This window comes from Silene latifolia, chromosome 7 (genome assembly GCF_048544455.1).
Source record: "Silene latifolia isolate original U9 population chromosome 7, ASM4854445v1, whole genome shotgun sequence".
Taxonomy (NCBI): Eukaryota; Viridiplantae; Streptophyta; class Magnoliopsida; order Caryophyllales; family Caryophyllaceae; genus Silene; species Silene latifolia.
The window spans coordinates 102,113,469-102,137,184 of record NC_133532.1 but is presented as its reverse complement, the minus strand read 5'-3'; the positions used below and the strand labels follow the sequence as shown (position 1 = coordinate 102,137,184).

Here is a 23,716-nt window from a genome sequence, read left to right as displayed (position 1 = left end):
CATTAATGATCCCACACACCATTCTCCTATTAATGCTAATATGGGCAATAATGAGGATAATGTTATTCCTCATACGGATGCTAATATGGGCACTATTAATACGGATGCTAATGTGGGTTCTGATGCTCCTCCTGTCCTTGGACGTGGCCATCGAACCAAGATCCCATCCACCCGGTTGAAAGGCTTTGTCGTTGGTACAACTGCTGACCCCACCACTCCTTCATCCTCCCCCGACAGTTCATCTCCATCCTCCTCCTTAGGTACGCCATATGCTCTTGCCAATTACATTAATTATGATAAATTCTCTATCTCCCATCGTCACTTTCTTGCAGCTATTACGGAAGGAACTGAGCCTCCTTCTTTCCGTATGGCCATTACCGACTCCAAATGGCGCCAAGCTATGCAGGATGAAATCTTGGCCCTAGAAAATAACGGTACATGGGAACTGACTGACCTTCCTCCTAATAAAAAGGTCCTTGGGTGCCGGTGGGTTTATAGGATTAAGTATAAATCTGACGGCCAAATAGAGCGATATAAAGCTCGTCTTGTTGTTTTTGGGAATCATCAAGTCGAAGGAATTGATTTTGGCGAAACTTTTGCTCCTGTTGTTAAGATGGTGACCGTTCGTGCTTTTCTTGCTATTTCTGCCATCAAACGATGGGAGCTTCATCAGATGGATGTCCATAATGCTTTTTTACACGTCGATCTCACCGAGGAAGTCTATATGAGGTTACCACCCGGATTTAGCAAAGGTAAAGAAGGCAAAGTTTGTCGTTTACGCAAGTCCTTGTATGGTTTACGACAAGCACCTCGTTGTTGGTTTGCCAAACTTGGTTCAGCTTTGCGTACATACGGGTTTGTTCAATCCTATTCAGACTACTCCCTTTTCAGCTATACTTCAAGTGCGGTATGTATTCATGTCCTTGTTTATGTCGACGACCTTGTCATTGCCGGCAATAATACCACAGCTATTACTAAATTCAAATCTTATCTTAGTAGCTGTTTCCATATGAAGGATTTGGGTCACTTGAAATATTTTTTGGGAATTGAGGTCGCTCGGAATTCTGAAGGCATTTTTCTTAATCAGCGAGTATGCTTTGGATATCATCTCTGAAGCTGGCCTACTCGGTGCCAAACCCGTTTCCACCCCAATCGAACAACATCACCGTTTGGGCCTGGCCACGGGTGATCCTATCCCGGATGTTGCGTCGTATCGTCGACTTGTAGGTCGACTTGTATATCTTGCTGTTACACGACCCGACCTTTCCTATGCGGTACACATCTTGTCTCAGTTTCTTCATCAACCTCGCAAAGACCATATGGACGCGGCTCTCCGTGTTGTTCGTTATTTAAAAGGAAAGCCGGGTCAGGGAGTTCTTTTACGGGCTGATAGCAAACTTCATGTTTCTGGGTGGTGTGATTCGGACTACGCGGGGTGTCCCTTAACCCGCCGCTCTATCTCGGGTTGGGCTGTCTTTATTGGTGACTCACCCGTTTCTTGGAAGACCAAGAAACAGCAGACCGTGTCTTTATCTTCCGCTGAGGCCGAATACCGCTCTATGGCTGTTGTTTTATGCGAGCTCAAGTGGCTTAAAGGTCTTCTATCCAGTTTGGGCGTCTCCCTTCCACATTCTATGCAACTTTTTTGTGATAGTCAGTCGGCCCTACATATTGCTCAAAACCCAGTCTACCACGAACGTACTAAACACATCGAGGTGGACTGTCATTTTATTCGTGATGCTATCACTGATGGTTTGATTACCACTTCTCATGTTGATTCTCGGTCTCAGGTTGCCGACATTTTTACTAAGGCCTTAGGCTCTTCTCAGTTCGACTTTCTTCTCTGCAAACTAGGCGTTCTTGATTTACACGCTCCAGTTTGAGGGGGGGTAATAGGCCGACTTAGGCCCAACAATACTTAGGGTTTCACTTAGGGTTTAATCCCGTCTTAATCCTTGTAATTGTATTTAAGCGTTGGCTGCATTAATGAGAACATACACACAAATTACACAATCATTTATATTCTCTAAATTATCAGTTCTTAGCTCATCTCCGGCGGAATGATTCTCCCGCAATCGTGTCTCTTCCGTTTTCCATGGACTGTTATCTCCGAGCTTTCTTTTATGGCGATTGAAGACTGCAATTCCATCCTCGTCTCACCTTGTTGTATTTGGCTGGCTTGTTTTGCTCAAGTCATTTTAATTGTTGCCTTGTTTGAAGCACCTTAATTGAAGCACCACCTGTGTCGGATTCCCGTCCCTCCGTTCCCTCGTCCTGTCACCGAAATCCGTGCATGCAACCTAGGGGTGATCCCCCCACTCCCCCACCCCTGGTATGGCCCCTTTGTTGTGTCTTTAGTCAGTATTAATGAGCCGAGATCATCCGTTGGTTACGAAGTTTACGGTTTTTCAGTTGTACGGTTGCTGTTTTTGTGGTTTTGAATTGGGTCGGATATGGTGTTTCCCCATTTGCCCCACCTATCAGACCCATTTTCTATGTCGCTGGTGTCTGTGTCGTCTTTTTTGGCCTTGTTGCATGTATGGCGGTGGTCCTGGGAGGCATCGTTTGGCGAAATTGGGTTTCCTGACCTTTCATTTTGTTTGGGTTTACGTTCAATTGGTCTTGGTATTTTGTCTTTAATTGGTACGGGACCACGTTGGTCTTGTTGCTAGGGTTGCTCACACACTGTGTGTGTTTTTGTTTGTTTCTTTTGTTGGATTCAGAGGTTTGGTTCCAATCTTCAGAGTTTTTAAAAAATATGTTCTTGGTCAGGTGTGTGTGGAGGTGTAAGGCTGTGTGTGTTTTTGGGTCTGATATGGTGATTCCCCCCTTTCCCCCACCTATTGAACCCGCTTTCTGTTTGTCCGTTGCGTGAGATGAATGGATGGGTATTGTAATTTCCTTCGGTCCGTGGTTTGTCTTTGATGGCTTGGATTCTTGCTTGGGGTGAATCATTGGGTTGTGTCGATATGAGCCTGGTGTGGAGTTGGTGGTCTTGCAGTGGTGGTTTTCTTCATTATGAAAGGACTTTGTTGGAATGTAAGGGGTTTAAATAACCCTCTTGCTCCTACGATTGCGAAGACTAGAGCGATTCTTTCCAGTACTTATTTTGATTTTTTGTTTTTAGCTGAAACGAAGTGTAATGTAGAATTAGTTGATCCTATTTTTCGGTCTTTTGGGTTCTCTCGGAGTTTTGGTGTAGATGCTCATGAAACCAAAGGAGGCCTCTGGTTTGGTTTTAGATGTGATACGCAGTTTGAGTGTATTTTTACTTGTCAAAACTTCATTATCATCAAAGTCATGCAATGCAAAGATAGCTTTTGGTTCCTCTGTCTTATTTATGGTGAACCAGTCACTCACAAGCGAGAAACTGTTTGGAATAATCTCAGTCAATGGATCCGCTCTTTTGAACACCCTTTCCTTCTTATAGGGGATTTTAACCAAGTTGACTATCATGAGGACAAATGGGGAGGTAGTAAAGGTAGGATCCCAGGAGCTTCATGTTTTAATAAATGGAAGGCTGAGCATTTTTTGATGGATATTCCGTATAAGGGGCCAAGATTTACATGGTGTAACAAAAGGGAAAATCACAGTATAGTGTTAGAACGGCTTGCTAAGGGATACAGATCGTGGGATTGGAATGATATTTTTCCGAATTCTGGAGTCACTCACCTTCCTATTCAAGTTTCGGATTATGCGCATATTGTCTTTGAAACATATTTACTTACTTGTAATGATAGAAGACCTTATAGAATTGAGGCTTGGAACCTGGATTACGAAGAGTGTATTGGTTTGGTACATAACGAATGGTCTGTCCCTGTCCCAGGCTCTATTACGGTCCGAATGATATTGAAATTATCTAGGGCTAGAAATTGTATGCGTCTTTGGTCTATTTCTAAAAGAAAAGAATGGAATAAGAAATTGAGTGATTTTGATGACACTTTGGAAAGAGGTTTGCATGAAATCGAGACTATGGGTGTCACTCGGACGTTCACTACTGCATATGCTAGTCAAGTGGAGTATGCTAAGGTCTCAGCTAAATATTGGAAACAGCGTGCCAAGATTAAATGGAATATAGAGGGAGATACATGCTCTAAATACTTCTTTAATTGGGTTAAGGGTCGAGCTGGTAGGAATTATATTGCTGGGATTAAGATGGATAATGGGGAGTGGAATTTTGACACCGGGGACATTATGGCATTATTTGTTCATTACTACTCTGGTCTTTTTAAGGAAGGAGTGCATGAAGTCTCATTTGATGAGTACTTCCCTACTGTTAAGAACTTGTTCACTGTAAATAAAGACTTTTTTTCTCCGGATGACAGTGACGCTCTTGGCACCCATTTCACTCCTAAGGAGGTTCGCACGGCAGTTTTTCAGCTCGGCCCTTTAAAATCTACATGGCCTGATGGTATTCCTGCTATTTTCTTCCATAAATGTTGGCACTTCATCAAGCATGAGGTTATTGGAACTGTCTTGGCTATCCTGAATGGTAATAGTTCACCAGAATTCCTGAATAAGACTTTCTTAGTTCTTATTCCTAAATCTAGTGCCCCTGAAATAGTTGATAACTTCCGCCCTATTAGTTTGTGTAATGTTATAATGAAAATTGTTACAAGGTGTATCACTAATCGATTGAAGAAGTTCATGGGAAAACTAGTGGGCGATTTCCAAAATGCGTTTGTTCCCGGGAGGAATATTGGTGATAATATTTTAATTACTAATGAAATTTTGCAAAAAAATTCATCATTTAAAAATGGTAGGATGGGTAGAATGGTGTTTAAAGCTGACATGAGTAAAGCGTACGACCGGTTAGACTGGAATTTTATTAGAGGTACGCTGGTTTTGATGGGATTCCCCTGCAACTTCATTCAGCTGATTATGAAGTGTATCACGACGGTGTCTTATGAAATATTGGTTAATGGTGTTCCCTCAAGGCGTATCCATCCAAGATGCGGTCTTCGTCAGGGCGATCCACTTTCTCCATATATCTTTGTTCTGTGTACTAAAATTCTCTCTTTAAACATTCTGCGTATGGAGAAGGATGGGCTTATACAAGGAATTAAGATTAGCAGGAAGAGTATCCCTATCTCTCATATGCTCTTTGCTGATGATTCTATGTTTTTTATTGAAGGTAATTCTAAGAGTTGCGTTAACCTGGACAAAGTTATCAAGGATTACTGTCATGCATCAGGTCAGGTTATTAATGATAACAAATCCTCTATGACTCTAAGCTCGTGCTCTAGCCTTTCCTTTGCTCAAAAATGTTTGAAAACCTTCAATATACCGTGTGGCACCAATATGGGTTCCTACTTGGGTATTCCTACCGATGTGGGTCTCTCAGGGTGTAATAAAAGTAGAAGAGAAATTTTTGAGTTTATCATTGACAAGGTTAGAAAGCGGTTATCCTCATGGAATTGTGTTCTCCTTTCGTCTGCTGGTAGATTGGCTTTGATTTCTTCTGTCTTGTCTTCCCTTTCTGTTTACTTTCTATCGGTATTTAAAATACCGATAAGTGTGACAAAAAGATTAGATGCTATCTTGTCACATTTCTGGTGGGCAGGTCACAAGAAATCTCCTTCTATTAGTTGGTGTAGTAGGCTTTTCCTAAGCCAACCTAAATGGAATGGTGGTCTAGGTATTAGACGTGTGAAAGAGTTCAACCAAGCTCTCTTAGCAAAGATTGGTTGGAGAATGATCATCCATCCAGACTCTATCCTTAATAAGTCGATTGGCGCTAAATATGGCCTAAGGTGGCAAGATGGTGAGCTGCTCTTTAATGATGGCAAGAGTAATTCTTCGTGGGGATGGAAAGGTATTGTTTGGGGTCTTGAACTTATTAAACCTCTTTTAGCTTGGAACATCTCTCCACTTTCTGACCTTAGTGTCTGGAATACTAAATGGGTCAATGGAAGGGTGCCAAAACCGCTATGTTTAGAGCTTCTTACTGATCCACCTAATTTGAGTAATTTGAAGATCAAAAATCTTATTAGCAACAATAGTTGTTGGGACCGTAGATTAGTGTCTATGTTTTTTGATGAAACCTCTGTGAGAGACATTCTTGCTATTCCGATTCGATGCTCTGAAGGCAGGGATAACTTCTTTTGGTCGGCTTCGTCGTCCGGAAATTACTCAGTTAAGATTGGCTATCACATTGCACTAAAAAATTTATGGAATACTTCAGCTACCCCGAAGGACCATTCAAGAGTTCCTGTTGCGTGTATGGGTGTCTTTCAGAAAATCCTTTGGAACTTACCGGGGCCAAAAATTTGGATCATCCTTATTTGGAAAATCCTCACTGAATCATTGCCCAGTGGGGAAAGTTTCTTAAAGAGGGGTTTTGATGGCCCCTTTACTTGCGTGCTTTGTGACTCACCAGAAATGGAAACGCCGGATCATCTTTTCCGTGATTGCTCATTTGCTAGTAGAGTTTGGGCTGGAAGTGTGCTGGGGATTCGGGCTCAATCAGGGAATAATTTGAATCTCTAGTCTTGGGTTTGCAATTGGCTTTCTGTTCTATTTAAGGCTGATAATAAACAAGAGGCTTGTCTTTCCTTTTTGTGTACTATTTGGACTATCTGGGTGGTAAGGTGCAGAAAGGTATTTGATAATTGTGAATGCTCCCCTACTGGGGCTATCTTACTATACCGAGATTCTCTTAATTTGGCTCTTTTGGCCGAGGATAGGAAATCGGGATCGATATCTTTCCAAACACCTTTAGAGGAAGACTTGACTAATCTTAGGAATGGAGCTCTCTTCCCTTTGATTCAGGGTTCTCTGAACTGCTCTCAGTCTCTTATTTATGTGGATGCTGCGTGGTCCAAAGAGCTTGCTGCTGGCTTGGGTGGGTGTATCATGTTTGAAAATGAGGTTGTATCTGAATTCTGTATCAAAGGAAGTGCTGAGAATGCTGAGCAAGCGGAAGCTTTGGCAATTAGGGAGGCCTTGAAGTGGGCGCTCTCTCACAATATCCTTCATGTTACCATTTTCTCTGATTGTCTACAGGTCCTTGCTCAAGTCCTGAAGTATTCTCAACTCAAACATTGGACTAGGAATACGGTTGAAGACATTACTGAATTAGCGGTAAACTTTCATTGTGTTTCTTTTGCGTATGTTCCTAGAATTTGTAATAAAGCCGCTCATAGGTTAGCTAAGCGTGCTATTAAATTGTAGAACCCTTTAACCCGATTGTCAAAAAAAAAAAAAAAATCCAACTTTATAATCATAATATTCCTCTTAATTTTTTTTGTTTATATTCTTTGATGACGGGATGGACTTTTCTTGTAATATTGAATGTCCGTGCATGAGCACTTTCAATAGTATGAATCTATTTTAAAAAAAAAAAGTGACAAAAAATTCTTTTACGAGGATTTTTGATTGTACTTCCTCCACATCCCAAGCAATTATTTATGGTTCTTTTATTTTAGTGTTTAGACCCTATTATTTTCTGCTTAATATCTGTTCTTTTCAATTTAATTTCATCTCTTACTCAGCTCAGTTTAGCTCAATTCAGCCCACTTCAGTTCAACTCGGCTCATTTAAGCTCTATTCATCTCAGCTAACTTCAACCCAGTTCAACTCATTTCAGTTTAACTCAGTTTATTAAGCTCAAAAAAACATGGCAGCTATTTTGCTACATTTTCGTTTAGCATGTATAAGTTGGCATCTTTTTCCCGAGTTGTTATTTCACCTTTCTTATTTCGCAAAACATGAATCCTAAACTTTTGTTGTTTTGCCAAAATAAAGTAAAAAAATTGACTGAGATAGAGGGAGTATATGTTACCAACTTTTAATTATTACTACACAATACACAACACTACAAATCGGCTCTGGTAGTCGTTACAAAAGATTCTAACAAGTGGCTCGTGCATCGCACGGGCATTAACTCTAGTAAATATATATTTGAGGCTTTTTTGAGCGACGTGGTAGTCTCCAACTTTTTTAAAACACTTAATTAAATTTTAAAATTAGTTACTTGCAATTTTTCTATTAGAATTAGGAAATAATTAATCATTTACAATTTTCCTATTAGAATTAGAAAATTAGTTTTTAATATTTATGCACTTATTATTTTAAAATTACTTTTTTCAACTTTTCTATTAGAATTAGAAGATTATTTCTTAATATTTGTGTTTATTTATACATATGAAAACTTCGATATACTATAGAAAAAAAAACTTGGATATATTCATAGTCTCCAATTTTATACGCATTATTCAATATAATAATTCACAACATAAAACGTATGTAAAATCAATTTTTTTTAAACACTTAAAATAAAATTAAAAATTACCATAAAGAATAATATAGAGATAATGTTTAATAAAAATTAACATATATATAAAGTAATATAAAAATAGAGTTTAATACTGTAATTATCTAAACATCATATTTTAAATATTATATCTAATAACTTAGTAATAGTTTCAAGTCTTTTAATTAATCCAAGTGACATAATTTTGTTTAGTACTAACTACTCTCGAGAATGCAAATGAATTCCATAACAATTTTATCATTCTAAAATTTTTATTAAATGATCTGATTGCTTCCTATGAGAAGCTGAAATTGAGAAGCTGAAATTGATCATTACACGGTCCATTCATTGTGTATTTTATGATTATTAGAGTAAGCATGCCCATTTTATTTCATCATTATAATTTCTCGACTCTCGCTGAAATTTTGCTATAATTGCGTATTTGCCTATATCATTCTAACATCTAGATTTGAACAAATTTCTTCGGATGTCCAACCTCTATTACACACGTAGTAATATACTCTGTATTAAACAACGGTTTTTCTAAGGAAGTTTGCTTCAAAGGTACATGATAAGTTAGCTTAGAAAAAAAAAGGTTTTGACATTCCTCACGTTCCATCATTTATTTATCCTTTTAATTTCTACGAGGAATGTATTAATCAAATGTAAAAAAATTATTGGGACGGAGATAGACCTGGCAAACGAGCCAACCGGGACAGGTTCGGGTCGGAACAATTCAAGTTTTCAAAAATTGGGTTTGAAATGGGTCTGGTTGGGTAAGTGGTGGAGTTAGGGGGCTAGCAGGGGCGAGGACGGTTGGAAATTTCATTGTTTTAGTTAAAAAATTTCAACTTTTTTCGAGTTTACCTTAAATCATTACCATTTCGCTCCCTAATGAGATTTTTCGCCCCCGCTGGGGTTAATTTTTGGCTCTGCCACTGGATCAGGTTATTTCAGGTTCGGATCATTTTGGATAGGTTATTATCACACTATTTAGGAATAGCAGCCAGTTCCAACAATAAACATTATAACCCCCATTTTTTTTCCTCATTTTCAAAATTGAAATCAAATAATTAATCTGTAGATAAAAAAAAAAATTTGAAAGAAGGAGTGCACGCACATAAAAAAATATTTGGCGAAGGATCGTTGTCGCTAATGGAAATAGAATGATTTTCAACTCTAAAATCAAATTCACACAAAGATAACGTAGCGATACGTAATATATATAAAAAGAAAACATAATCAATCAAAAAAATTCTGTTAAACCAATATTATTTATTAGTAAGATTTGCACAAATAGTTACACAACACAAGTAAAGTACTATGTATCGTATCGGTAGTATAGTTTAGGAAAATAATATCATAGGTCATATCATATATATCTCATATTAGTTCATCTTCGACTCTTCTACGTAATAAAGACTTGAAACAAGTAAAAAATTAATGTAAATAAATACATAATATAATGTTTTTGATGAGATCTGTCAAAATTATCATATAGTATGAAAAAAGATAAATAGAAGTAAGACAAATATAAGTTTATCATCATCTTTATCATGTTTTCACATACCCCACATTAATTGTGGGAAATAATCTGTATACTTCCCTTAATTTAGAAGGATTATAACGATTTAACAATGATGATTAAAGGTCATAAACAAAATACATAAACAAAGTATAAAGGATTTAGAATTAACCTTCGGTCCTAGCAAAATTGGCCTAAGAACAATATCAAAATTGATATTCGCCTATTAGTTGCACCCAAGACGATCTGAGATATGCCCTTTGATTATGCTAGAAATCGATCTAAAATTTTCTGTAAAATTTAGTTGTTTTTGTGTTCTTGTGATGAGAGAGAGGAGGCAAGGTCAAGAAAAAGCATTAGGGTAAAAATAATTCTCTACCTTTCTTTTTATACAGACCGAAACTTGGAGTCAATTAGGAAAGTAAAAACTCTCCTAATTTTCGGCCAAGTAAACCGAAATAAGGTGTGTATAATCCTTATTTTTGGTCTTTCCAAAAATATATAATATGTATTGAATTGTCATCTAGTGAGGATCGAACCCATGACCTCTTGGTATGTGTACCCTCACTATTACCACTATGACACATTCAACTTGTTGATATTAAACATAACTGATTATATTTAATTACGAATTAACAGATTAATTCGTCCAAGCTAACATTAAATATATTTAACTAAATATAACTTATTATATTTAATTTACAAATTGACATGATTAATTAAATCGAAGTTAATATTATTTAATTTTATTAAATAATTATCTCATCAACACATTGACTAACTTTTTAGTCATTTTGGGCATCAATATGATTATATTTCTATAACCACATTTCTCAAACACATTCTATAGGTGTGACCTTTAGGGACCAGTTGATCACCGCCATCTGTATGATAATAACGTCAAACTTTCTAGCAAGCCAACCGTTATTAGGTAAACGTTAATCAACTGATTAAATATACGATGTATACCCTTGTGAACCTGTAAGAGATTTACAAATGTTATCACACTAATTTGTGGAGGACACAAGCTCCAACAAACTCCCACTTGTCCTCACAAGTGTATGTGCGATAACCGATTCTCATATCCTATAAAATTTCTCCCACTCAATGTAAAACAATTTGCAAATCCGAATTCACTAAGGTCGTATTTTTACAAGCGATCAATATCAAGAGTGGTTTCCCCGACTAGAGAGTAACTTAACTGATAAACGAATCAACATTCGAGCATGGCCATGCATTTCAGTTACAACTCTTCGAGTGGCCCTGAGAAATAACTATACCTGATAAGGGTTGGATATTTTCCTCAACTCGAATCCTGCAGATGTAAGCGCAATATGAAATGACCCAGAAAAAATCTACTTAGCCCCAGTTACGGTATACCGTGAGAAAGAAACCAAAGTCACCCAAAAACTGCCTTAATCTCAAGAGACAGTCGATAGTCAAAAGAATCGACTCTAGGAACACAATGGACGTCCTATCCACGACCTGGCACCGAATGTTATGAAACATTTAGGACTCCATTACGTTGTCACAAAAAGTTGTCCTACGAGGTATCGTCATAATCTCGCATCGTGATCGATCGATCAACCGTTTGACTTATGGCTCGTTGAACCCACCATCAATCGATTGCACAATATAATAGCCGGAGTTATCAGCTCACATTGGCGATTACGGACCAAAACAAATATAATGTAATTGAGTTCACTTTGTGGCGTTCAATGTTGTCAGTACAATCCACATGAAAAACGAAATATTATATATATAAAACGATGAAGTTATAAATAATATATGAAAAAGATAATGTACCAAATCCATAATCAAGTACTACAACTCAGGAACATGTTTAATTCCCATGGAATTAACATGCCCTACATGCTTATCATAATTCAACGGTTTGGTGAGAGGATCCGCGATGTTATCATCCGTCGCAATCTTGTCAATCACTATCTCTTCTTGCTCCACGTAATCACGGATCAGGTGAGCTTTCCGAAGTACATGTCTAGATTTGTTGCTAGACTTTGGCTCCTTAGCCTGGAAGATGGCACCTCTATTGTCACAAGAGATAGTGATCGGGTCATTCGAACTAGGAACTACCGAAAGCCCTTGTAAGAATTGACGCATCCATATTGCTTCCTTTGCTGCCTCCGAAGCGGCATAGTACTCGGATTCAGTAGTAGAATCTGCTACAACACTGTTTGGAACTCTTCCGGTGACCGCACACCATTAAGAGTGAAGACGAACCCGGATCGAGATTTTGAATCATCTCGATTCGTTTGGAAGCTAGCATCTGCGCAGAATCGGTTGCGCATAGCTTAGTATCGCCTCCATAAGTCAATACCCAATCCTTAGTCCTCCGTAGGTACTTGAGGATATTTTTGACTGCTATCCAGTGTGTTTCACCTGGAGTCTTTTGGTACCGACTCGTCATACTCAATGCATATGCCACGTCTGGACGTGTGCATATCATGGCATACATGATCGATCCTATTGTAGAAGCATAAGGAACACGACTCATGCGCTCAATACCTTCAGCGTCGTGGGTGATCGAGACTTGCTCAATCGCATCCCGTCGTCATAGGAAGGTTCCCCTTCTTGGAGTTGGTCATGCTGAACCTCTCAAGAACCTTATCTAGATAAGACTCCTGACTAAGTGATAACGTCCGTCGTGATCTATCTCGGTAGATACGGATTCCCAAAATACGCTGTGCCTCACCCAGATCTTTCATCTGGAAATGGTTCTTCAACCATTCTTTAACCGAAGAAAGGAGAGGAATTTCATTCCCAATCAAGAGTATGTCATCGACATACAATATCAAGAATACAATCTTGCTCCCACTCGACTTGATATATAAGCATGGTTCTTCGACCGATCGAATGAAGCCATACTCTTTTATCACTTGGTCGAAACGATGATTCCAACTCCGAGAAGCTTGCTTAAGTCAATAAATGGAACGCTTAAGCTTGCATACTTTCTTAGGATGCTCAGAATCTATTAAACTTTCGGGTTGCACCATGTACAACTCTTCCTCCAAATAACCGTTTAAGAAGGCGATTTTCACATCCATTTGCCAAATCTCATAATCATGAAATGCGGCAATCGCTAAGATTATCCGAATGGAACGTAGCATGACTACGGGTGCAAAAATCTCATCATAATGCTATCCTTGCACTTGAGTGAAACCTTTTGCCACAAGTCGTGCCTTATAGATATCCGGTTGCGCGTCTACAGAACGCTTTATTTTGTAAAGCCATTTGCACTGTAGAGGTTTTACCTTTTTAGGTAAATCAACTAGATCCCATACGTTATTCTCATACATGGAGTCCATCTCGGATTGCATGGCTTCAAGCCATAGCTTTGAGTCGGAACAGGCCATAGCACCTTTATAGGTTGCGGGTTCATTACTTTCTAGAAGTAAAACGTCATTCTCCTCGACCATACCAATGTATCTGTCCGGAGGATGAGAGTCTCTACCCGACCTCCTAGGTTCCTCAGGAATATTAACCGTATCATCAGTTGGAGGTACAGCTTCTTCCATCTGTTCCTCGGTTGTTGGTTCTGGAATCTCCGACAGCTCGAAGTTTCTATTACTCGACTTGTTCTCGAGAAATTCTTTCTCTAAGAACGTCACACTAGCCGCAACAAAAACTCGATGTTCGATAGGCGAATAGAAGTAATGACCAAATGTTCCTTTTGGATAACCTAGGAAGTATGTCTTGACTGATCGCGGGCCGAGCTTATCCTCGTGTCTCTACTTGACATAAGCCTCGCAGCCCCAAACCCGAATAAAGGACAAGTTGGATACCATTCCCTTCCACATTTCATATGGAGTCTTGTCGACAGCTTTAGACGGACTTCGGTTAAGTATAAGAGCAGCTGACAAAAGAGCATAACCCCATAATGAATCAGGCACTACGGTGTGACTCATCATGGATCGAACCATATCTAGTAAGGTTCGATTTCTCCGTTCGGACACACCATTTAATTGAGGTGTTCTAGGTGGAGTTAACTGCAAAACGATTCCACAGTCTTTCAGGTGTTGATCAAACTCATTTGAAAGATATTCGCCACCTCGATCTGAACGGAGTGCTTTAATATTTCTACCCAGTTGGTTCTGTACCCTATTCTGGTATTCCTTGAATTTATCAAAGGACTCACTTTATGCTTCATTAAGTAGACATATCCGTATCTACTCAAATCGTCCGTAAAAGTGATAAAATATCTATAGCCATCTCTGGCGGTAATTGACACAGGTCCACATACGTCCGTATGTATGAGTCCTAATAGGTCAATAGCGCGCATTCCAACACCTTTGAAGGAAATTCGAGTCATCTTGCCAATGAGACATGATTCACACGTGCCATATGCAGAAAATCCGAATGAGGGAATTGTCCCATTATCGACGAGTTTCTTTACGCGTTTCTCATTTATGTGTCCCATTCGACAATGCCATAGATAGGTTTGATCTTTGTCACCAACCTTTAATTTCTTATTATTCATGTGTAATACTTCCGTGGTTTGATCTAAGATATAAATTCCATTCATAGAAACTGCTTTGCCATAAATCATTTCATTAAAAGAGAAAATACAACTATTATCCTTTATTGAAAATGTAAAACCGTCTTTAGCAAGTACGGAAACAGAAATAATATTCTTAGATAAACTGGGTACATAGTAACAGTTATTTAAAGATAACTCAAAACCACTAGGGAGTTGGATTACATATGTTCCCTTCGAGGCGTGAGAACTCGTGCTCCATTCCCGACTCGCAGTCCACATCACCTTTTTCGAGAGGTATGATGTTCTTTAGGCCCCGCAAATGATTACACAGATGAGAACCACAACCAGTATCTAGTACCCAAGTTCGAAACTTGCATGGTTAATCTCAATCATATGAATATAAGATGACATACCAACAGAACGACAGCGCGGCTGCCTTGATGTCCTCACGGTAGACGGGACAGTTCCTCCTTCAATGTCCAGTCTTGTGACAATGGTGGCACTCTATGTCACCGCCCTTGCTCTTTGTCTTGCCCTGTGAGCCACTAGTCTCTCCAGGTGCACTCTTACCGTTTCCTGGCTTCTTAAACTTTGGCTTACCTACAGCTAGGTCGCCATGAGCCTTGCCCTTACCTTTACCTTTGTAAATCGTGAGAACATCCTGCTTCATGCTCCCACTCAATTTCATATCCTTCTCGGTCTGTACGAGAAGGGAGTGTAGCTCATGAGGACTCTTTTTCAAGTCATTCATATAGTAGTTCGCCCTGAAAAGGGGAAAACCATCGTGAAGAGAATGAAGCATTCGGTCAATGACAATGCTCTCACTGATTTTACAATTCAATGACTCCAGCTTCTCGACATTCTCAATCATGTGAGGAATGTGTGGGCTAACCGGTTGGCCCTTCTGGAGTTTCGCATCAAAGAAGCGACAGGTATGCTCATATGTAACGATTCTCGGTGCCTTTGAGAACTCGTTAGTGAGCGTGGTGAAAATCTTGTTTGCACCTTGGGCAATGAAGCGTCTCTGCAAATTGGTTTCCATTGCAAAGATGAGTACGTTCTTTATCGCACCCGCTTCCATAACGAAATCACTATAAGCGAGTGACTCGTTGACTCCTGCATTTGGGCCTGGGTTGATCGGTATTGGCTCAGTTAAATACGTGAGCTTACCGTCGTGATGGGGAGCATTCCGTAGTGCCGCCTCCCAGTCCGCAAAATTGGACCCATCATTCTTCAGTCGAGTGGACTGATTCATTTGGTCCATGAACATTTTTAGCCAGGACGAACGATCCAGTGTGGCACTAGGCATTGGGATTGCGTTATTTCCAGCCATTTGTTGTAACAGTATTATTGATAATAAATGTGTTCTACACTGCGAAAGAAGAATAAAATAATAAGCATGTGCATCGTTTTTATTTTAAGTCTAATGAACTAATGTCATAACGCGAAGACTCAAAAACATTTATACAATTGACCTCCCTCAAGAATTATATAAATGACCCCAAGACTCAATTCTCTGTAAATTGATAAGCTAACCTTTTAGCTAATTCTACCGTTAGAATTCTTGGTCGATAAATTTCTGTAAATTCTATCTATAGTCCATCATAATCACGAGAAACTCTTCGGACTATGATGTTGAGGTAAACTAAGTCAACACAACTACTTACCCAACGTAGAAGGGGTCATATTAGGCCTACCGACGAAGAAAGGATTCATAGATGTTTGCCCTTATAAAGACTAATCTCAATTTCCGTTTTAGAGGAAGATCCCATCAACTTTATTTTAATTCATTTTAAGTGAACTATAATCTAGCATGCGAGAATGATTAAACTAAGGTGATAGCTTAAAGGCTGTGACATCTGCATGCCCATGAAAACTAACATACAACCTATATGAGTCAATTTTCATGCATTTTAGTAGTAGGTGGTTTGGTTTTAGGCGGAAAATGATGCAATTACTAACATGTGAAAGAAACGCAATAATAATGAAAAACGTAAAAAAAAAAACAGTAAAAGTCCTAGTGTGGCCTATCCTATCAAAATGAACAATAAATACAAGTTTGGAATTCATCCTTGGACCCGAGAAGCTTGTCTTGATGTTCCATCTTGATCCATGTAGCGGGAGTGAGCTTGAATCTTCATCTTTAGTCTTCTTTGAAATTACAATAAATAAAATTACATAATTTACCTATTAAGTACATTCTAATTTCAAAAACCCAAAACTAAAATAAAGGAGATTCGAGATCTCATAATTACATAAGAAATCATGTTTCCTTCATTACGAAAACATAATTTGACTAAGGCCACACTAAGTATTACAAATTACAACCGATTGCAAAAAATAAATACGTAAATAAAATTCATTCATTCGATTCATTCAACAAAATTAAAAGCATCAACTAAAAATAAATTAAACATACATGACACAATTCATTAATTATGTTGATTAATTTATCCAAACCACCTATTTAAATTAAATTAAGTGACAATTCCGCAATTTGATCACATTAATTTCATTTCAATCCATACTAAACTTGTAATATGAATTCTATTCGTCAAAATTTTAAACCGCTTTAAAATAACTTGGTATCTTTAAATTGTGAACGGATTCACAATAACTAATTGGCCAAAATAAAAAAAAAAAAACAAAAACCAATTATAAATTGGTCTCGGCTGAAAAATAAACAAATTTTTTTTTTTTTTTATAATATCAGCTCCACACGGCCGAAAAAAAAACAGCCCCTATTTTTTTTATTTTTTATACTCGGCAATTAGGAAAAGGAAAAAAAACTTTCCATAATTTTTTTTTTCGGCAATTATGGCAAAAAAAAACAAGAAAACAAAACTTTCCTTTTATTTTTTTTATCTCGGTTCACCCAAAAAAAAAACAAAACAATTTTTTTTTTTTTTTTTATATGGCAAACCCTAAAAACGACCTCCTTTTTTTTTCTTTCTTTTGCGGCAATTAGCCCTAAAACAAGATTTGATGACTAAATTGTTTACCTTTGCTATTAGAACATGATTAGCATATGAAATAATAAACATGATTAATTTATATGCCAAAAACTATATAGCAAAAACAATCTTTTTATCTTAAACATGACGATTCCATTTAATTTTAACTTAATCTGCATTAAATCAAAAACTACCAATTCTTCATATGATAATTTTAACTGATTAAAAACAATAATATGAAAAATAAAATGGAAAAATATCATCAAACTAAAAGAAAAAAAACGGCAAGAAGAAAAAAACAAATCGGCACCAAAATTTTTTTTGCCGAACCCTAAAAATTTTCGAAATCCTAAAAAAATTCGAAAATCCTCATAGTTTACATACAAATTTATGAAAATCATCAAGATTAAAATCGTGGCCTATTGCTCTGATACCACTTGTGGGAAATAATCTGTATACTTCCCTTAATTTAGAAGGATTATAACGATTTAACAATGATGATTAAAGGTCATAAACAAAATACATAAACAAAGTATAAAGGATTTAGAATTAACCTTCGGTCCTAGCAAAATTGGCCTAAGAACAATATCAAAATTGATATTCGCCTATTAGTTGCACCCAAGACGATCTGAGATATGCCCTTTGATTATGCTAGAAATCGATCTAAAATTTTCTGTAAAATTTAGTTGTTTTTGTGTTCTTGTGATGAGAGAGAGGAGGCAAGGTCAAGAAAAAGCATTAGGGTAGAAATAATTCTCTACCTTTCTTTTTATACAGACCGAAACTTGGAGTCAATTAGGAAAGTAAAAACTCTCCTAATATCCGGCCAAGTAAACCGAAATAAGGAGTGTATAATCCTTATTTTTGGTCTTTCCAAAAATATATAATATGTATTGAATTGTCATCTAGTGAGGATCGAACCCATGACCTCTTGGTATGTGTACCCTCACTATTACCACTATGACACATTCAACTTGTTGATATTAAACATAACTGATTATATTTAATTACGAATTAACAGATTAATTCGTCCAAGCTAACATTAAATATATTTAACTAAAAATAACTTATTATATTTAATTTACAAATTGACAGTTAATTCGTCTCAACTTAATATTATTTAATTTTATTAAATAATTATCTCATCAACACATTGACTAACTTTTTAGTCATTTTGGGCATCAATGTGATTATATTTCTATAACCACATTTCTCAAACACATCCTATAGGTGTGACCTTTAGGGACCAGTTGATCACCGCCATCTGTATGATAATAACGTCAAACTTTCTAGCAAGCCAACCGTTATTAGGTAAACGTTAATCAACTGATTAAATATACGAAGTATACCCTTGTGAACCTGTAAGAGATTTACAAATGTTATCACACTAATTTGTGGAGGACACAAGCTCCAACATTAATATCCTATCATTATTATTTTATTACTCTGCAAAAACCAAATGAGGTCATTACCTCAAGTTCTTGCCTTTTTATTACCGTGAATTGATTTCTTCTAATTTGACAAAATTTCATTAGGTTTCGATTCAAGTTGGGCCTTCATGACCACTTGGACGGATTTTTCTCTCCCCGTTTGTGGATAAATGTTTTCTTAATTACATTTTTTTATATGTTGACATGCGTTTATGTGTTTAAACTGTAAAGCCAATTGGATTTTTTTATTCGTTTTGATCAATTAGAAAAACATCTTAATAAAAATATTATCAAACGACATTTTTAAGGAAATTTTAACATAAACAATTTCAAGTTTACACTACCTTTTCATAAATATTCCGAGTTTTAACAACCCACGCGATTCCACGGGACATAAGGTCAACTTGGATGGCAAGTAATACATTCAAAAGGGGTCTCTAAATGATCTCGGTCAATCCAACCAGTACACACCAAAAGAGCTGACGGCTACATTTATTTTGTGCCATGGGGAATCAAGAGGGACGTAATATAGATTGGGTTAACAGGTGTTTGAGGTCAGGTTTTGAGTGTTGGCAATAAACCAAGAAGAGCAAATAAAATGAATAGAAGAAAGTCACTGCGGGTCTAAAGGGTTTAAGACCGAGTTAACCAAAACCACCAATAGTTGAAGTGATTAAGGTTTTAAAAGAGTCTAGGATAAAGGTCAAATTAAAGGAGTAGAAGGTAAGCGGGAGCTGACAAAACGAGGGATAAAACCACATAATGTGGATGATGCTCTTAGAATGATGGTGACACATGCTAAAGAAGGCGAAACAGGCAAACCTCGAGAGGAGACACTAACATTATGTGGGAGTATACCCCACCAAGCAAGCTACAAGAAAATAAAAGTACGATGTTTGGTACTTGTGGAACATAATCAAATATGTCCAAAAAGAAGGGGTCTAAGAGGCTTAAGGGTACTGTATGACTGCATCTATATTAGTCGTTTATCATACTTAAATTCAAATATCAAAATAGAGGAGGCGTGTACATGTTGTATGTAACACATGCAATGTTAAACGAATTAAAATACAAATGAATTGTCATTTTTTGTTTTGTTTTACCAATTAAATCTCTCCAAACTACTATCTAAGGGAAAAAAATGTGTTATCCAATAAGTGTGATTAGTTTAGCATTAACTACTATCTAAGCAATATTTATTGTTAATCAAATATGTTAGCATTAAAATTGATCTACAGTCTCCTTTACATAATAAAGGCTAAAACATTCTCACGCATTTTACATTTATTTAGACAATTGTTTTAGAATCCGTGCAACGCACGGGCATAACACTAGTAAACGTATAAAAGTGTTAAAATTGTATATTTTTATAAACATACAATTACTCTTTGTGAGAAAAAAAAAAAGATCCTAATTTTTTACAAATGTAAAATATTATCAAAAATCTAAGTTGTTCGATTTTAACTACTAAGTGAAACTCGTGTAGTGACAAATATTTATCCTAATATAAGTAGATTAAAATCACACACACACACACACACACACACACACACACACACACACACACACACACACACACACAGAGAGAGAGAGAGAGAGAGAGAGAGAGAGTTTAGCGAGTATAAATTTATAAGTAATTGTAACTAACAACTTCTCATTCTATCTTAAGTTGAAAATGAACTAAAATGTTATTAAATGTATCCTAATAATAGTAGATTTCTAAAAAAAAAAAAGATTATCCTAATAAAAGTAGATTTCTTAAGAGCAAAACAAATTTTATTTAATTTTATCCTAATATAAGTAGATAAAATTTATTAAATCACACGCATATATATAGAGTTTAGTGAGTATAAATTTATAAGTAATGGTAACTTTAACTTCTCATTCTATCTTAAGTTGAAAATGAACTAAAATGTTATAGGAGGCAGTTTAGTACTTTATATTCCACGAGTATTTGTGATATTGACATAGTGTTTTTCGAGTGAATTTCTTTTGTAGGAGACAATAATATGTGGGGAGGATTTGTATGATTAACAATATTGAAAACACCTTTAAATTTTGAGTTTCTCAAATATTTGTTTGGCGAATAATGCCACTTCACCAACAATCACTACTCTACGTTGTTTTATGTTAAAACTGGTAAAGCAAGGATTACTTGTTGTATCAATAGGATCCACATTATCATTATCATATACGGAGTACTATAAAATGAAATTGTTCCTTCAAAGTACCAAATATATATTGATGAAACAAGTGTGTAAATGAGTAATAATGTATGTCGACAATTGTTCTTATTTAGAGGCTACAAAAATGAGTATTAGCTTGAAATAATTTCATATCTAGGTTATAAGTACAAGATTCATGTTAATAATTACATGCTAAAGTTTAGTTGATTTAAAAAATTATACAAATTCTCATTTAAGATGGACATTATCCATCTTAAACTTAAGACAGGTTAAATACATATCAAATCACATGACAAATTGCCTAGAAAATGTCAAATTTTTTGTCTTTATCATTACCACTATGTGGTAGTCTTTAGAGCTGGCAAACAATGACACGACACGAACCCGACACGAATTTAAAGGGTTTGGGTTGAGGCTTAATGACCCATTTATGTAAGTGGGTCGACACGAACACGACACGATATTTAATTGGGTTGGGTTTGGGTTGAGCTCTATAAACACGAACCCGACACGAAAGATTTGTTACTAAATTAATCCTAATTTTTCTTGATCTTTCATCACATAAATATAGTTAAACTTTCCAAATATGGACAAGACACGAAAACACGACCCGAACCCGACACGAAATTAATGGGTTAGGGTTGAGGCTTGATGACCCATTTATGTAAATGGGTTGACACGAACACGACACGAAATTTAATTGGGTCGGGTTTGGGTTGGAGGGTCTGTGACCCGTTTACATGTGACACGAACACGAACCCGACACGACCCGATTTGTTTGCCAGGTCTAGTAGTCTTTGACCCGTTTTAAGATTTAAGACGGATATTCCATCTTAAACAAGATTTACTTTTTCAATCTTAAATACTCCGTAAGTAATCGTACGGTGACACAAATTTTGATCTGGTCTTGAACTACTATAATATGATGGTTTGAGCTTCAAAATTAATTTTCACTAAAATATCCAACGAAAATCAAGTAGTTACCTTACCTAAGAAATAAAAAATTAGAGTATACTCCGTGTAAGATAATACTTTTTCATTCCATTTTTATTGTTTTATTTTCATTTTGGAAAATTTAAGAAATAGAGGTAAAATTACTACTCTATTCCTTAATTAAGAAGAAGGGGGAGAATGTCATCTTAATAGAATGAGTAATACTATAAGATTAGGAGTAATAGTAGTAGTCCATCGATTTTATCATTATAAAATTTGAAAAGAGGATGGTTAATTTGGGATAAATTTGGAGAAAAAAGGGCAACAAAAATGAAATGAGTGGAGTATTTAATACTCCGTATGAAACTCTAGTGACGTTTATGTGCAAAACATTCCACTTTTGCCGACCATTTTCAAGCAAAGAGGGTCCCAGAGGATCCTTAGTGATTTTCAAGTGATGTTAGCAAATCCAATATCTGGAAACTACTTAAACATAAATAACAGTATAAAACTATATATAAATACTCCGTATATGAGTTTTGGGTAGAGGTACGATTTTGAAATGCCCTAACCATGTTAGATGTTGATCTGATCCTACTACTAAGTCAGGACTTATTACTACTACGTATATAATTTAGTTTAAGTTGACTACAATACAAATTTGACTCCTAATTCTATAAATCCCCCTTAAACTAAAACAATAAGAAAACTGAAAATTTTCCCGCCTAAATGGTTTTAACTAGAAATTGGGCCTAACTTTATTTAGATATGTATTGGACCTAATATATGGTCTTTATGTGTCAAAGTATCTTATCAAACACCGCAACTTTTATAGTTGGGCCAAATTTATTTTATTCGTTATTATCTCATTAGTCAAATATATTTATTTTAAATGTTGTAAATTTTCTATTTAAAACATATGCAGATTTTACTCATATTATTAAAATCAGTGTGTGCTTTTCATTTTTTTTATTCTTTAAATTTTTAACTCCGTTTAAATTGTTACTCCGTATATTCTAACAAAAATTACAAAAATAGTTATATGCTTCAAATGCGTAAAAATAAACATAAGTTTTTGTAATTAAACTAACAATCTTCTTTTTTTTAATCATAAACTTATTCCAAGTAAGAAAATGTAAAATTCGTTCTATTTTTATTCTTAGTTTTTTTTACAAATTAACCATTTTAGATAAGTACAAATAAAAATCAAAGTTCATTTTATATATTATTATTAGCTCTAATTGTTAAGTTCTCTTAACATGACATTCTAAAATACCGTGCATTCGCACGAGTTCTATACTAGTAATCTATTATTACATTAATTATGTATACCAATAAGGTAATTATATTAGTGCATTGAAATAGTATACCAAATGCACAACTCGCTTAAAATTTCGAAAGATAAACTACTAAGTACGGAGTATATAATAGAAGAGGAGAACCAGAGTGAGTTCTAATTTTTAAAAGAATTGATACGATTTAATAATTTTCGGCCAACCTTAAATCTATAACCAAAAATAATTTTTTCTGCAAGTCATGGAAAAAAAATCAGCATTTGGCAGGGAATAACAAAATTTTGGTTAATAATTAAGATAATAAGGGGAATTTTTTTTTTAAATACAGAGTACTTTGGTTGATTGGAAACGAGAGAAATGTTTAATAATTTTTGACAAAACGCCCTTAAAAGCAAACTTAAAACCAATTAGAAATTGTATATTTTCTAAAAAAAATGGGCATATAGCCAAACAGAACTGTATAATGATGATGGTAAACATTATTACTAGATTAATAGGGCTGAGAATCGGTCCAAGACGGGACTAAACCGGACCGGAGCGAAGACCAAAAATAAAAATTTATTGGATCGAAGACCGGACCTAAAACTGTTGGTCTTGGACCGGACCAAACCCGAAATGTTTGGTCCGGTCCGGTCTTGGAC

The 23,716-nt window shown here is 36.2% G+C and overlaps 1 protein-coding gene across 1 annotated transcript; it reads left to right on the top strand.

Moving 5' to 3' along the window:
• The first annotated feature begins 3,018 nt into the window (after positions 1-3,018).
• Positions 3,019-7,173, top strand: LOC141590427 (uncharacterized). Its single transcript, XM_074411021.1, has 3 exons — positions 3,019-4,679; positions 4,764-6,444; positions 6,526-7,173. The coding sequence occupies exons 1-3, from the start codon at positions 3,019-3,021 to the stop codon at positions 7,171-7,173; spliced, it is 3,990 nt and encodes a 1,329-aa protein (XP_074267122.1).
• Positions 7,174-23,716: the final 16,543 nt, after the last annotated feature.